The sequence below is a fragment of the Oreochromis aureus genome, linkage group 3, assembly GCF_013358895.1.
Source record: "Oreochromis aureus strain Israel breed Guangdong linkage group 3, ZZ_aureus, whole genome shotgun sequence".
Lineage (NCBI taxonomy): Eukaryota > Metazoa > Chordata > Actinopteri > Cichliformes > Cichlidae > Oreochromis > Oreochromis aureus.
Window position 1 is genome coordinate 88,209,417 of NC_052944.1, and position 16,066 is coordinate 88,225,482.

General features: G+C 42.5%; 1 protein-coding gene across 1 annotated transcript; it reads right to left on the reverse strand.

Moving 5' to 3' along the window:
- Positions 1–2,126: 2,126 nt before the first annotated feature.
- Positions 2,127–13,724, reverse strand: LOC120438421 (zinc finger protein 418-like; the record flags this gene model as incomplete). The annotated part of the gene is made up of 4 exons (XM_039608840.1): positions 2,127–3,412; positions 3,778–4,791; positions 4,871–5,129; positions 13,680–13,724. Coding segments are annotated over 3 exons (1,317 nt in total), but the record flags the coding sequence as incomplete, so codon positions are not given.
- Positions 13,725–16,066: the final 2,342 nt, after the last annotated feature.

The window sequence follows — 16,066 nt, forward strand, 5'->3', positions numbered from 1 at the left end:
ATTTGTTTACAGACTCCACTCTGTGTGTTCATCGTGTGTGGATCCGCAGATTGGTCGTTTTCACGAGCGGTCTTCTCAGTCTGTCAGTGTGTCTGCGGTTTGACATGATTAATGACCTCGGCAAAAAGAAAGTCTCCAGCTCTGTAAATCCACACACTATCAATATTATCTTTAGACGGCAGAAAACACAGTCTGAGGGGGCTGTAGTGACGTGCTAAGAAACTAACTCAACTAATTAGGAACTAACTAATTAGAAATACACTTAATCAGCAGTGGTGTTGTTTTATATTCCCCATAAGATCTGGGGACCTTGGAAAGGTGTAACGAAGGGCCAGAGAAGAGAGTGGCTGTTAGTGAATCATCCAGCAGGTCGGTGTTGAAGTGTTGAGTTTTAGATGAATCTGATTTTGTCTTTCAGATCAGGGAAGGAATACAGAAGTCAGGAGGTGGAAAAAAGCAAAAGGCAAAATCCAAGCAGAGTTCAGTTAAAAGCTGTGGGGCACAAAGATTACAGGGCAGCAAACAGAGGCTTTGAGACATGTTGTAGACAAAGGTGGGTTGATTGCACACGGGCCTGTTATGTTGTAAACTGTTGGGCTGGGAAAAGGAGAGACTTGTGGTTAAATCACACCTTAATATTGCATAAAAGAGTGATGATCGCATCATGTGAACATCTCAAATAAAACCTAATACAGGTCCTGTTTCATGTCCACTTTAAACACAGTGACTGCAGGTCCTCCTACATGTGGTATGACTGTAGTTTATTGGCACGTTGTCAGTGCAGATATTTTCACTGCTGCTTATTCTCTGGCTTATGCTAGTTTTGCCCCACTCAGGAAATAAGGGACTAGTTTTTGAGGATTGATTCATAACTCTGGGAGAGAAACAAAGACTTCAATGATGCTGTTCTAGGCTGTCAGTGCTGTGACAGGTCTATGGGAGAGTGCAGCCTGTCCACCCATTTTAAATTTCATTTCAATTCAATTCAATTTTATTTATATATCAAATCACAACAGCAGTCACCTCAAGGCACTTTATATTGTACAGTAGATCGTACAATAATAGATACAGAGAAAAACCCAACAATCATATGACCCCCTATGAGCAAGCACTTTGGCGACAGTGGGAAGGAAAAACTCCCTTTTAACAGGAAGAAACCTCCAGCAGAACCAGGCTCAGGGACGGGCGGGGCCATCTGCTGCGACCGGTTGGGGTGAGAGAAGGAAAACAGGATAAAGACGTGCTGTGGAAGAGAGACAGAGATTAATAACAGATATGATTCAATGCAGAGAGGTCTATTAACATATAGTGAGTGAGAAAGGTGACTGGAAAGGAAAAACTCCTCGTGTGTCATAGTGGTCTGATCACACAATATATTTACCCTTCTGTGCCATTTCATGTTTAGGTCAGTTATGTTTGTTTAGGTCAGTTATATTTCTTTGTGCAGTCATTTGGTTTGTTAAGTTTGCAGTTCTTTGCCTGAGTTCAGTTTTGTTTCTTTGACATTTTTTATGAGCTTAACATTAATTACTTTTGTAAATATAATTAATAAATGAATGAAAACTCTGATTTTCTAATCATTCTTGTGACTCCTTCTGCTTTTTCAACTTGGTTCATCACACAGCCATAAATATTTGTTTAATGTCCTGGTCAAATATTACTCCAAGGTGTTACTGGAGGCCAAGGTAATGCCATCCAAAGCAAGTATCTGGTTAGATACCATATTTCTAGGTATTTTAGGGCCAAGTATAATGAGCAGCATACAGTTAGTTGTCACCCAGGTCTTTATATCAAGCTCTGCTGTGTTCAAGCTATTAATTGCTGCGTGCAGGAGAGCCAAAACACACATCAAACATTAAAGTTCAGTTATGCCAGCTTTAACCTTGGGATGCCTCAGCTTCTCTTTATATATCCCCACACTCAACTCTCTGCATCAGGAAGCTCCTGCCACTGGTCACCCTGGGAGTTTCGTCCTTCTACACCCTAACAGTTAGCAGATAACGTAGTGAAGCATCGCCAAGCAGTTTTCACAAGGTCATGCTGACACAAAATTTGACTCTGACTTTAAACACTGGTCACTTCAGGTGTTGCTCTGATATACAGGAAATGACATCACGGCTCAAACTCTTTGTCAGTAAACCATTTCTTTATTTAACATATAAAATTTTGGTTTAATTGTTGCAGGATTTCATTACACAAACAAGCTGAAAAAAAACTGCAGAACACATGGATCAATGCATTCAATAAAAATATAACAGGAAACAGATTTCTTAATCAAACTGCTGGAACAAAGCGAACCACTCAACACAAACACTACAGTAGAACAGTTTAGAAAGCTTAAAATGTAACAAGAGGCACATTTTCATTCATAGGTGCCTCATCAGATCTTTACAGAAGACTCCACCTGAACTCTGTGGAGCCTGATCTCAAGGGTTTAAGTCTGACGCTGAAACCAGAAGAGGATCTTTCTGTCTCTGCAGATTCACTGTGATCCAGAGATGGCAATGATTTCAGTCCTGCATCACGCTGATGTTTGCACAGAGAAGATAATTTAGTAAATGTTTTTGAACATTGGTGACAGTAAACGTCATAATCATTATGCAAATTTTTACTCTGCGAATGGCACTCATGGCCATTGACCAGTGGTTGTTGATCAATGCTCATAAGAATTTGCATATTAATGATGAAGAAATTGACCTCACAGCCCATTGTTCATTCATTGGGCCGGTTTCAGTCGTTATGGAAATGTACTGTTTACAAGATTAACGTAAAAGCAGGAATCAAGACGTAACAGTTTATTTGTAACATGGAATCGTTTCTGAGTGGAGTATGAACTGAGATTACTCAAACTCTTTCACAGATAAGATAACCTTTATTAGTCCCACACGTGGGAAATTTGTTATCTAATTACTAATACGTTAGTTATAAAAAATTACAAGAAGAAAAAGATAAGAAAGAAAGAAACTCAGAACGAGCAGAGCTGCTGTAACAGGCTGCCGCACACGGGGGGTGCCGTGATGAAGTTCTCTTTCATGTGTCTGCGTTCATGCTTAGTATGATCACATGATTGTGAAAAGGTTTTGTCACAGTGTCTGCACTTGTATGGTTTCTCTCATGTGTGGACTCGTTTATGCTTTTCAAGCTGACGTGCACTGATGAAGGATGACCCACACTGATCGCAGACATGCTTTTTAACGCCACTGTGAAGGAGTTCATATTGTTTGAAGTCCTTTGAAGTGGTGAAGCCTCTCCCGCATTCTCTACAGTAGTTCATTTTGTCTCCAGTGTGTCTACGTTGATGTATTTTCAGAGTCCTTCAATGACTTAAAGTTTTTCCACAAAGGTCACAACAAAAGTCTTTCCCACAGCGATGACAGGGTTGAGAACTTGATCCATCTGTGTCGCTCTGCTTCTAAAACAAAACACAAAGACAGTGTAAGTCAGTCCTTAACATTTTTATCCTGAACGTCACCTGAAATAAAGAGCATCTCTGCCAAAGTCCAATTACATTTTACTGTTTACATTATCACACTCAGCTCAATTTAATGTGCTATAAAAACGACAAGAGTAAAAACATTAAAGTAATACCAGTTTAATGCTACAATAACAATAACACAATTCTCAAACACTATCCCTAAAAACCTGTGATTAGAGTCTGAATAATCATTCAGAGCTGCGAGTAGAATTGCTAACATGCTAACACAATTTGATGAGCTTGAGTTGAACATGAGTTGTTTCAAACAGTCGGGCTGACAAGATAAAAATATAAATACATACCTCACAGTAACTGCACTTGTAGAGTCTTTCTGGTGTGGATCTGTTGGTGTCTTTTCAGGTAACGTGGAGATTTAAAAGTCTTCTCACACAGGTCACATTTATAAGGTCGTTCCTCAGTGTGGGTAAACATGTGACGTCGTAACTCTGTGTTTGTGGTAAACTGTTTACCACACTGATCACAGCTGTACACATCATGTCTGGTGTGAATGCGTAGGTGAATATTTCGGCTCCCTATCCGGCTGAAAGTTTTTCCACAAATGTCACAGCTGTACGCCTTAATTCCAGAGTGGGTAACTAGATGACTCTGTAAGCTGTAACTGTGAGTAAAAGCTCTGCCACACTGATCACAGGTGTACGCTTTAACTCCACTGTGGATGAGTTGATGTGATTTTAAGTGTGAAATGCTCGTAAAAGACTTTCCACACTCGTCACAGCTGAACGGTCTCTCTCCACTGTGGATTAGTTGGTGTCTTTTTAAGCTTCCAGACTCGGTAAAAGACTTTCCACAGTCTCCACAGCTGAACGGTCTCTCTCCAGTGTGGATGAGTTTGTGTGTTTTTAAGCTTCCAGGGTGGGCAAAAGACTTTCCACACTCGTCACAGCTGAACGGTCTCTCTCCACTGTGGATTAGTTGGTGTGTTTTTAAGTGTCCAGACGTGGTAAAAGACTTTCCACAGTCTCCACAGCTGAACGGTCTCTTTCCACTGTGGATCAGTTGGTGTGTTTTTAAGTGTCCAGACGTGGTAAAAGACTTTCCACAGTCTCCACAGCTGAACGGTCTCTCTCCAGTGTGGATTAGTTGGTGTCTTTTTAAGCTTCCAGACTCGGTAAAAGACTTTCCACACTCATCACAGCTGAACGGTCTCTCTCCACTGTGGATCAATTGGTGTCTTTTTAAGTGTCCAGACTGCGTAAAAGACTTTCCACAGTCTCCACAGCTGAACGGTCTCTCTCCAGTGTGGATGAGTTTGTGTGTTTTTAAGTTTCCAGACTCGGTAAAAGACTTTCCACAGTCTCCACAGCTGAACGGTCTCTCTCCAGTGTGGATGAGTTGGTGTGTTTTAAGTGTCCAGACTGCGTAAAGACTTTCCACACTCGTCACAGCTGAACGGTCTCTCTCCACTGTGGATGAGTTGGTGTGTTTTTAACTTTCCAGACTCGGTAAAAAACTTTCCACAGTCTCCACAGCTGAACGGTCTCTCTCCTGTGTGGATGACCTGATGCATTTTTAGGGAAGCTTTCACAGTGAAATCTTTCCCAAACTCGTCACGGTTGTATTTTTTTCTTCCACTTCTTTCTTCAACAAAATTGTCGGCCTCCTGAGAGCGCTGACTTCTCGATCCACGTTGGTCCTGCAGTGACAGAGATACAAACAGAGGCAGTGATTTGTGGGAAATACATTATTCTAACCGGCCTTTTATTAGTGGTATGTTGTGAGCTTTTATTAAATAAGTATTTATACTTATTTTCATACACACATTGCAAATGTGCTCATGAGAGTTGGCATTCAGTCTTTTGAGGGTCAATGCAAACTCGCTTACAGACAGAGATACATATTAGACTTGTTTCTAGGGCAAAGATTAGAGACATTTGGCTGTGCCTGTACGCCTGCTCAGTGAGATTAGCACAGAATGTACTCTGGATGTTTCAGAGACGTGTACGAGGAGAAAAAACAGCAGGAAACACATCGAGTGTGAGACGATGAGGACGGTTTTTAAGTGTTATTCTTCTGCCCTCAGCCGAATGTCCCTATCCAGCTTATGCAGAGAGCTAAACATTAACTGGCTTCAGTAAACACTCAGGAAACCGTGTGGCATTCTTCAGAGCTTTACTGATCCATATTTTTCATTTGTAAAACTGTAATAACAGAAACAGAATACAGCATATTCACTCTCCATAAAAATACACAAAGATTACATTAAATACTGTTGACTTATGCAAACAGTCACTACACAATCTCAGTATCAACACTGCACCCGCGTAGCATTTCAAGAGATACAGCTAACGGCACATGCTGGTATGTTTCATGCTGGCAGGCTAAACAAAGGGCTAACAGCTAGCTTATGCTAGTAATGTAACAGACTTGCTAAACACACAACAAACTCATTACTTTGCTGAACAAGGTACTAATAAGTGAGAACAATCAATCGTTTTGCCACACTTACAGATTATGCCTTTTCAAGAGCGCCAGATGCAGGAATTTACAGAGACACAGAGAAATGGACCTTCCCTGTCGAGCGCTGGGAGAAAATCACTGCTTGCGCTCAAACATGGCGCTACCCTGTAAACCCACTAGATGGCAGGCTTTGACCAGACAAGATCAGGAATAAACATATTTTTCTGACATGTTACTACAATTAATTACAGAACGGATGATTATGACCTGCTATATAACAAACTTATAAAAGCATATCTTAGAAATAACAGGAGGGACAGAATAGTTATAGAAGTAAAAAAACTGACGATATTATGACATCTGCTTACGTATTGTGAGGCTGGACTTTAATATACAAAAGTATTGTGATGTGTGCTTCCTAGGTGAGATCTCTGTAAGTGACGCTGCAGTAACTGCACCGTCATATATGTGTGTGTGTGTGTGTGTGTGTGTGTGTATGTATATATATGTAGCCGGTCTGGCCTTAAACTATGAGTGCCGCTAGCTCTCTGCGTTGTGTTGTGCGAATGACCAGAGGAGTCAGCTCTCACTGTGCCAGCTGGGCGGATTTATTCTCTCTGAACTGTCTGTTGAAAATAAAAATAGAACAGTACAGCGACTTCACTTTACTGGACTTCTGCATGAACACCTCTCCTCAGCGGGACCTCTAGGCAACTGAGGTGCAACATCACAACAAATCCAATTAACAAATAATACTGCTAAAATGTATTTATAATCATATGTAACAAATGAAAATGCACTGCATCGTGACCATATAGTGACAATTACCTCAACAACAAAATTATAGTTTAGGGAGACTTCATTTACCAGTGGCAATTTTACATTTTTTTTGTTACATATATCTAACAGTAAGTTGAAACAGTGAACATGAATCACAAACAAAAGATATAACCAGTACACATGACACAAAAATAAAAGAGGGAGCTCACATACCTGTTTATAATAAAAATAAAACAGTACAGCGACTTCACTTTACTGGACTTCTCCATGTACACCTTTAAGGGAGAGAGAAGGATAGCGGACCACATGAGAAGCCACCTGCATGCTCCTATGCTCTCATCTGAAAATGGCTAACTAGCATGATACAATAAAGTGCTGTACTCGACAGAGAAACAATAATTCACACTAAAACATCGAACAGAACTGTGAGACAAAATGTACAAAGGGAACAAGCAGTGTTTGAATTACTTTTAGTTACTTTAACTGTGTTTATTCACTCTGTAACTGAGAACACTAGCGTGACGCTCACCTCTCCTCAGCGGGACCTCTAGGCGACTGAGGAAAATAGGCCAGCAGTTACAGGAAGTGACTTCGTGGGAAGTCAAAGGTCACACAAACAAAATAAAAGCTCCCAAAATATAAATACAGAAAATAAACATATATAAATAAACACATATACATAACCAATACTGACAAAGCAAAATAACACCGCAGGATGGATCTTTGGTGAAATATAAATTATTTTTAATACACCGTTACATCCACCCTCCTAGATTTCACCAAAATCCAGAACAGTCAGGTGAACAATCTAACTGGAACACAGGGACAAATCTACAGAATTTATGGCTCCTAGGCATGGGTTTAAACCTCCGAGCTATAAGCTCTAGTCTCAGCTGTATAAGCCACCTACCAGATAGGTTCAGAAAGAGCATGAGGGTGATCAGGCCTCATCCTTTCTTACGGTGCGTTCACACCGGACGCCGAAAGAGGCGAGCAAAAACGCCTGAATGCCCCTAATGTGACGCAGCGTGCACATTCGCACCTCAACACCTGTCGCCTCAAAATTGCATCTTACCACGCGTGAAATGTGGGAGGAAGTTGTGCCAGATGTGTTGTGCTGCAGATGTCCTCTGAATAAACACAATATCTTGTTAGCGGAAAGGTATTTGTACATCAGTTGGAAAATATCGGGACAGTAGGCGGGCTTGCTAGCTTTTGCACGGTTCCATCGGGTCAGTCTGGAAATTAAAAAGCAGAATGAATGAACTTACCAGGTTGCCCAATCTCCTCACTAATGTGCCTCCAAGCTAGGTCCGTTTTATTCCTGTCTCGGTAGAAGTAGCAACTAGCATCATTTAGCTCTGGATGATTAGCCACGGCACTGATGAGCTTTCCCTCCATACTGAGTGACTGGATCTGCCCCTTTGACCTAGTTACAGCCCACGCCACCAGGCTCCTGATTGGTTGTCGGGGCGTGATTTGACACCGGAGTTCATATTTTCCGACTCGAGCGTGTGCACAAAATGCAACACACAATCTGACACGCGTGGTTTTCTTTCGCGAGTCACACGCGCCCCACGCGGTACACTGACGCGCGTTTCACGGGTTTTGGCGTTTTCCCGACGCAAATCTGCCTTCGCACTTTCGCCGGATGCACAATCGCGTGTCATCGTGCTCTTTCCATTGACTTTACATGTGAACCTGACGCCTGGCCGCCTCTTTTTGCGTTCGGTGTGTGCGCACCGTTAGATCAGTGTGATGCCATTTACACCACACACATTCCCAGCCGTCCACACACATCAATTACCTTAAAACATATTATGTATCTAATTGTGCCATAATGACACTGTCCCTTAGAACCAAAAAAAACCGAAAGATCTCTAAACACCTGGGTTCACTTAAAACAGCGTAAGAAGAGACTGAGACCTTCTGCTAACTGAATTCGCCAAACGCTTAAAGCCAAAAGGCTTTTGAACCATGGACTCAATGAGTCGATCAACTCTTTTACTAACTCGGCCGGCTCGCGTCATGACAACATTGTCCGGGCCTGCCCGTGGCTGTTCTTGGGGACCCACATCATGACACACATCCGTTGGAGACATCTGTGCATCGGCAACATGCACTGGGGCTACTGGTAGGGGCTCGGTGTGTGCATCACAATCTGTGCCTGATGGATGCGAGTGGGTGAGTGCAGTTTCTGAAAGTGTATCTAACACAGACGGAGAGTCTAAGTCAGGTTCTGCTACCAAACTGTCCAAGTCTGTGTCTCTGTCTGGGCAGTCCTCTCCTACCAGGGAACACTGGGTTAAATCCCCTGCAAACACCTCTGGAGCTTGCTGACTTGACTTATCCAATCTCGAGAGTCCCTCACTCAAGGTCTCCTGACTCTCATCATCATCCGAGTTGATCCAAGCACTGGTCCTGTCCTCTGCAGTCTCCTCATCCAAGGAGTCTAACTGGTCTGATGCACATGACCCTTCCTCTGATCCAGTGTCACCCAGTTCAGCTGTCACTACTGGCAGGAAGCTGATATTCAAAACCAGGATGTGATGTACCACCTTTATGTTGCCACTGTCATCTTCCAACTTGTATGTGTGAGTCTGCAAATTTCTGTCTCTGACTGTGTACACTGTTGCGTCCCACTTGTCAGCAAGTTTCTTCTTTCCTCTCTCGCCCTTATTTGCAATGAGTACCTTGTCTCCTATGTTCAAATGAGTGCCCTTTACTTTTCTGTTATATCCTTTTGCCTGTTTGTCTTGTTCCTTGATGGCATGAGTCTGGGCAATCCTAGCTGCCTCATGAAGGCAAAACCCGTGGTCTCATGTACAGTTGCATTATATGCAAATGTCAGATTCTGTATTTGTTGAGGCCACTTGTTCTTTTTTCTGAGGGGCAAGGACCTAAGCATGTTGCCAAGTGTCCTATTAAACCTCTCAGTCCCTCCATTTCCCATGGGATGGTATGCCGTAGTATGGGATTTGGAGACCCCGAGAACTTGAGCAGTTCTGCCAAGAGCTCACTTTCAAAATTTGGTCCCTGATCGCAGTGAATCCGCTCAGGAAACCCATACACACAGAAAACATGGTCCCATAGTTTCTTAGCCACCTGCTTTGCAGTCTGGTTTGTGCAAGGGAAGGCATGGGCTAGCTTAGTGAAATGATCTGTAAGGACAAGAACATCTACTGAGCGCTGCTTACTATCCTCTGCACTCCAAAAATCCAAACACACCAACTCCATAGGAGCGGAGGTTCTGATGCTCTCAAGTGGGGCTCGAGCAGAGGGTTCTGGTGTTTTGGCCAGGATGCATCTTTGACAGCATTTGACATACTCCTTTATATCAGACTCCATCTTCGCCAAAAGAACCGTTGTCTTGCCAGATATAAAGTCTTCGCTTGCCCCTGATGTCCTGCAATATCATGGACACCGCTCAATGCCTTTGCTCTGAGACTTTCAGGCAAAACAAACTGATGTCTCCTTTGTTTACTCAGGGGTCCTTTGTGATCCGATAGAGAACTCCATTTTGGATCCTAAGCCTCCCACTGTTTAAATAACACCATGGCTTTCGTGATCAAATCCTGGCCTTTCACGCCTGGAAGGTCGCCGTCTCCATATGACAAATGGTAAGATCCTTGAAATACTGGGATCAGGTTCCTGGCTATGCTGGAGTTCCTCTAGTGTGGACACAGGAAATGACTCCTGTCCTGGCAACACTAGGTCCTGAACTGACTGGAACAGTTTCACAGCCCTTGTTTCAGCAGCCAGATCCCACTCACTGTGACAATCCAAGATTGCCTTAACATCCATAGCATCACATCGCTCAGGATCTTACTGGCAAAAGCAATTGGATGGGCTTTCTGCTGTCCGGCTGGTATTTGTGACAATACAGCACCGAGCCCATCTAATGAAGCATCAATGGACAATATGAAAGGCAAAGAAAAGTCTGGATGTGTAAGGACTACAAAATTCAACAGCTTCTCTTTCAGATTAGACAGAGCTGCATCACATTCATCTGTCCAGTCAGAGGGCCTCAGTTTTCTGTAGCATTGATGCCTGTTTTAACTCTCCTCTCCTCTTTTGTCCAGCAGTGAGGGCAAACAAGGGCTTCGCCATAGAGGAGCAGCTAGGGATGAAATGCTGAGAGTAGAAAATCGCAAAAGAAAACACTGGGAGTCGCAAATACTTATTAACATCTAAAATTAAGATAACACTGTACATATTGTTTTTTTACCTTTATGCTTTGTGTGAACAACTAAGGTGTGTTGCCTCAATCCATGAAGTGCTACAGAGAAAATTACAATTTTTTATGTAATCAACACATTTTGAACTCTTAAAGCAATATAACAAAAGCAAAGACACCCAGCTGAACTAAAATGATCCACGTAGCAAACAAAAACTGTTGTGAGCCGCCACCCTTATATCGCCTTTGGGCTTTTAGAGCCTTGACCTGACTTTTAAAAATTAATTGGTAAAAAAGCACTATGCTACTGAAAAATTAAAAATAGATATTTGCAAAATTCTGCCTAAACATGTATTTTACCTGGTTAATGCGTGCCGCGGGGCGTGGTCTGCAGCGCCGCTGCAAGGGAGGCGAACGCACCTGAGCGGGACCCGCAATTTACGTCTGTGCTATCTATGCTGTTGTGTTGGTGTGTGTCCTGCTGTGTGCTGCAAAGCTACATTCGGCTGTATGCGCACAGCAACCGTGTGCTAATCGGGCTGTACGAAGTCATCTTTACGCAGGACTGTAAGCAGTCATCTGTGAGGCGTGAGCGGTTTGTCTTTAAAACCCTTTGACTGCCTCACCAAGAAAAATACAATGAAAGAATTATTTGTCCATATTTTCTAATACTTTAGGTCAATAATGATCACAATCAAACAAACAATGTATATGCTCAACCAAATGGTTGAGCAGGCAGTCAAGGGTTAACAGAGTTCACGGTGGAGCTGCTACCATAATGTGGATCCAAAGATCCATAATTGGCCTAACTGGGGCTGAAAGTCTCAATAAATGCACGTCAATCAAGCGGGTATACCGGCTTCCGCGAGGGTGACGCTTATTTTGAGCGATGAAAAATAATAGAATATAATTTTTATATTATATTTTTATATTTCAATATCACAATGATCTTCCAATTTAGAACTACAAGTTAATAAGAACTAACATAAATAAAATACACTTCAGCTAAATACTTCTAATTTATTTTCCCAAACCATTGGAGCTAGAATATAAGGACTATATAAGGCCGCAGGTTCCAGACCCCTGGTCTAGGGCATTGATCATTTTCCTAAATCCCTCGTTTTGCAGTGTTGAAGGGAGCCATATCTTTGGTCAGGTGATAAGTGATAGCCTCAGTAATTTCTTTGTGCCTGCCAGAGTTCGACGGGTATGGGGAAGCGCTGTATAAGGTTCCCGTTATTGATGTTTGGGTGGTTGACCAGGACGGATTTTCTCCTGTCACTTTCTCATCATCTCTCACGTGCTCTCCGTTGTTTTTTCCCTGCCATTTTTAGCAGCCAGGTAGCGTCTGTATCACGTGGTATAAGGCTCTGGCTTTGTCATTTGTTGAGCAGGAAGAGTGAGTGCTTGTTTTCATGCAGATTATGTCCCGGATCAAAATGCAGTACAATCGTCATCGTCTTTTTTTCTTCTTCTTTTTTTTTTAAAACTCGTAGTCATTTGGAAATGAGATCACGATTTTCTAATGAGTAATCATGCAGCCCTACTTACAGTGATCACACGGTTGCTGTAACAGTAGCCTACATTCAACGGCTGCAGCCCTCCTGTTGCCAGCTGTACACATCAACACCAAAAACAACAAAAGCACAAGCAGCGCACAGGTTTTAAGGCAGCGAGGCATCATTGTAGAGGCAGTGAAGGTGAGTCCATCTCACCTGCAGCGGCATCGCAGACCACGAGCCACCACAATAATAAAACATTTTTTATTTAATTATAAATAAATTCTTTCTCGTAATTATGTCCTGGGTTTTAACTAATTAATAACACCAAAGGAAACATCACAAAAAACACTTAAGGTCATGAAAATTAATTGCGATTTAGTAATTCACTGAGGCATCCACCCTATTTATTGAAAAGTATCGTATCTGTATTGGTATCGGATCGATACCAAAATATGCACTATCGCACACCACTACCATCAAGCGGTGCGGCTTCGTAGCTGAGCAAAGTCGTACTGAAACATTTGACAGATTTTCGAGCACCGTGTACATAAAATCGTTCCGAGGTCAGTAAACACAACCAGAGTTACATAAAGCACGCAGGATTATAAGGGGCGCTGTCGATTTTCAGGAAAATCAAAGGATTGATTTTAAGACGCAGTATTTTCCAAAAACACGGTAATAACGACGGCCCGCTAGCATGCTCTACCAAAAATAGTGCTTTGTTGTGTATCTGACGGACGAAAGTCAAACCAGTTCCACACCACTGAAGTTGCAGCATTTTTACAAACCAGTTCTGGTTCAGCCGTTTCATTTAACGACCCACTTTCTCTTCTCGCCGCCATGTGCGTATGTAAACATATGCACTGCGCATGCGCGTTTTACCCATATTCTATCGCAATATTTCATTTTCCTATCGTTGCCTAAAATTACACCGGTATTACTGTGATCGGTATGATACAGCCCAGCCCTACACGTGCCAATATTTATGTCTCCAGATTGTTTGTATAGTGAGCCATTAAGACTGTACTCTTGGTACAGTTTTTATTTTTGCTGCTTTTGTCTTACACTGTCAAACAAACACAGATTTGCAGCGTTTGTATGTAAGCAAATGTGCCAGGCCTCAAAGACAATGGGTGGTTTGCACAACAAAAGCAGGATGTGAATCGAGCATATGACCTGTACAAATCTCAGCAGGGGTGATTAACACCTCGGGACTTGCACCAGAAAATAAAAAAGTCCGTAATTCTAGTAGGTGTTGGTCTCAAGGGATTTCTGCAAATGTGCGCAGGGTTAGTAAATCTAGTGTTGAAGTTAGATCGGTGCTTACCTTTAGATGAGCCCACAAACCGAGAGAAACTCCGTGATGAAGCTGGAACTCTTTCCAAACAGGAAACAGGTCAGGGAGCAGAGACCCACGTGGTTCACGCTGATCTCAGCTACGATCCAGGAGACAAGGGTGTGCAGATCGATGCAGATATCGATCCAAACGTTGGTAGTGGTATATGATCGATACTTTAGTTTGTTTCTCTCCTGGAGGTTCACTATTTACTCGCTGTGGATGAAAAAGCAGCTCTGTCTGTGTGAACACCTCTTCTTATGCGGCAGACGCACTTTGCTCCGCCCCCTTCTTCCTGCCCTGCTGGGATTTGTTACTGTGCCGTCACGTGACTCAGATGCGCTCAGAAGAAGCATTTGGACTGCAGAGAGAGAGAAAGAGGAGCAACATGTGGAGATATTTTATGACTGTAAATGAAAATGCTGGAGAACAGCTGGAAGGCTGTCAAGCCACAGGGGACCACAACAAGCTGTAGAGTTCAGCTTATTTTTCACACCTCAGTTAAATGCTTTGACTGAAGTCTCACTGCACACACTCAAACTTAGTGTTTGTGTACACCTTGGTCATTATAACCTGACACTGATCAGTGCTGCTCTGACGACCACACTCACATCCATGTAATCATTTAACTGGGATGGTCTGGATTTACTGCACAATGCTGAATGTGTCCTTACAGTACAGGGAATAATAACTCTCTGTGTCCCTGTAGAGAAACTCTGGGTTTGTGTGCTGACGAGCATCACTCACAGTATGATACAAAGGCTCACTCATACCTTTCCACACATGTGACAAATTCAAACAGATGCTGAAACCTTTACAACATCATAAACTACACATTGTTGTACTCTTTTAGGATGGAACAGCTTTCAGATTTATTTACTCTTAAAGGATAAAAGATGTTTTTAAGAATTTTGCATTCAAGAGGAGAATGTTTAAATAAGTCATGTAAATGAGAATTTCAAAGTTGGTGGCTGCAGTATATACAAATTGGTGTATCTCAAAAATAAAACTATGAAGACACTCAAAATTAATTTGGAAACTGTTTTATGCAACTTTTTTACATTTACAATTTTGAGGGATGAACCTCTGAAATTACTTTAACTAGAAATTTGTGTAAAAATACCACTATTGCAATTTATTTAGTTACTGATGACTTAATGCATACATATGATTAAAATTTGGGACATAATGGTTGTATTGATGTATAGCAACTTAAAATACTCCCAGAAATGGCACTACAACATGTAAAAATATAAAGATAAGCTCAGGTGGACTGGGTTCTTTAGTAGGTCTAAAGGGTCAAACTGCGTCCTCACATCATGAATATGAAGGGTTGTAGTGGAAGAAGGTGGTGTGAAATCCTCATAGCTGTGGAGTGAGGAGGGGGCTCCTGTGGGTGAAGTCTTTGATGGTGGTGATGGCTCTGTGCTGGTGGGAGTGGGGAGGTGTCTCTATTGTTGGGGAAGGTGGAGGTGTCAAGGCTGCTTGATGTCTCATCAAACCAGCAGTAAAAGTCGTTGAGGGTGTTGGCCAACAGCAGGTCGTCAGTGGAGTGGGGCTGTGTGCTTATATCCTTACTCTCATTTCCCTTAGCGTATCTGTAACATGCAAGTTCTGTCGGTGCTGTGCTACTGGAAACTGAATTTCCATCACACTATATGTTGTGATGATCTCAGTTCAGTCATGGTGTGTTCTGCAATCCTGCTGAATTGTGTTCCAGTCCCATCGACTGTGTATGAGCGTACAAACAAGCGTGTGGCGGGGATGAATCGGAATGTCTTGAGCCTCAGCATCACAAAACCAGGATGACCATAAATGTTTCTTGTCTTGTTGGATGATGATAAGACTGTGACATGGGATGCCACCTTTGGTCTTGTGATGAAGCAAAGCTCAGGAAGAAGTGTGATTAAATGGTAGCCACATGTGTGCTGCTGAGAAGGATGTACAGGTGTACCTGCTGCCAAATCCAAGCCTCCTCAGGTTAGTTGTAGCTGCAGCCACCCTGGGGCACACTGACAGGTGGGGGCGAGGCTGCCGGACACTGGCGCCACCTCTGACCACCACCAGTAGTCAACGGGTGAAGTGTCTTGCCCAAGAACACAACGACCGAGACTGTCCAAGCCGGGGCTCGAACCGGCAACCTTTCGATTACAAGGCGAACTCCCAACTCTTGAGCCATGATCGCCCCATATAAGCAGAAATCATATCGATCCAGAGGCACACTTATTAATTCAAGTAGACACAAACCTCAAGCTTATCAAATTTATTATCATGTAATTTATTAACCAACTGGATGAAAGATCAACCAAACATATTTGCAGAAAGTAACAAGGAATGAATATTGGGTAACAGTACTGAACATGTCCTGAGTGTGTTTG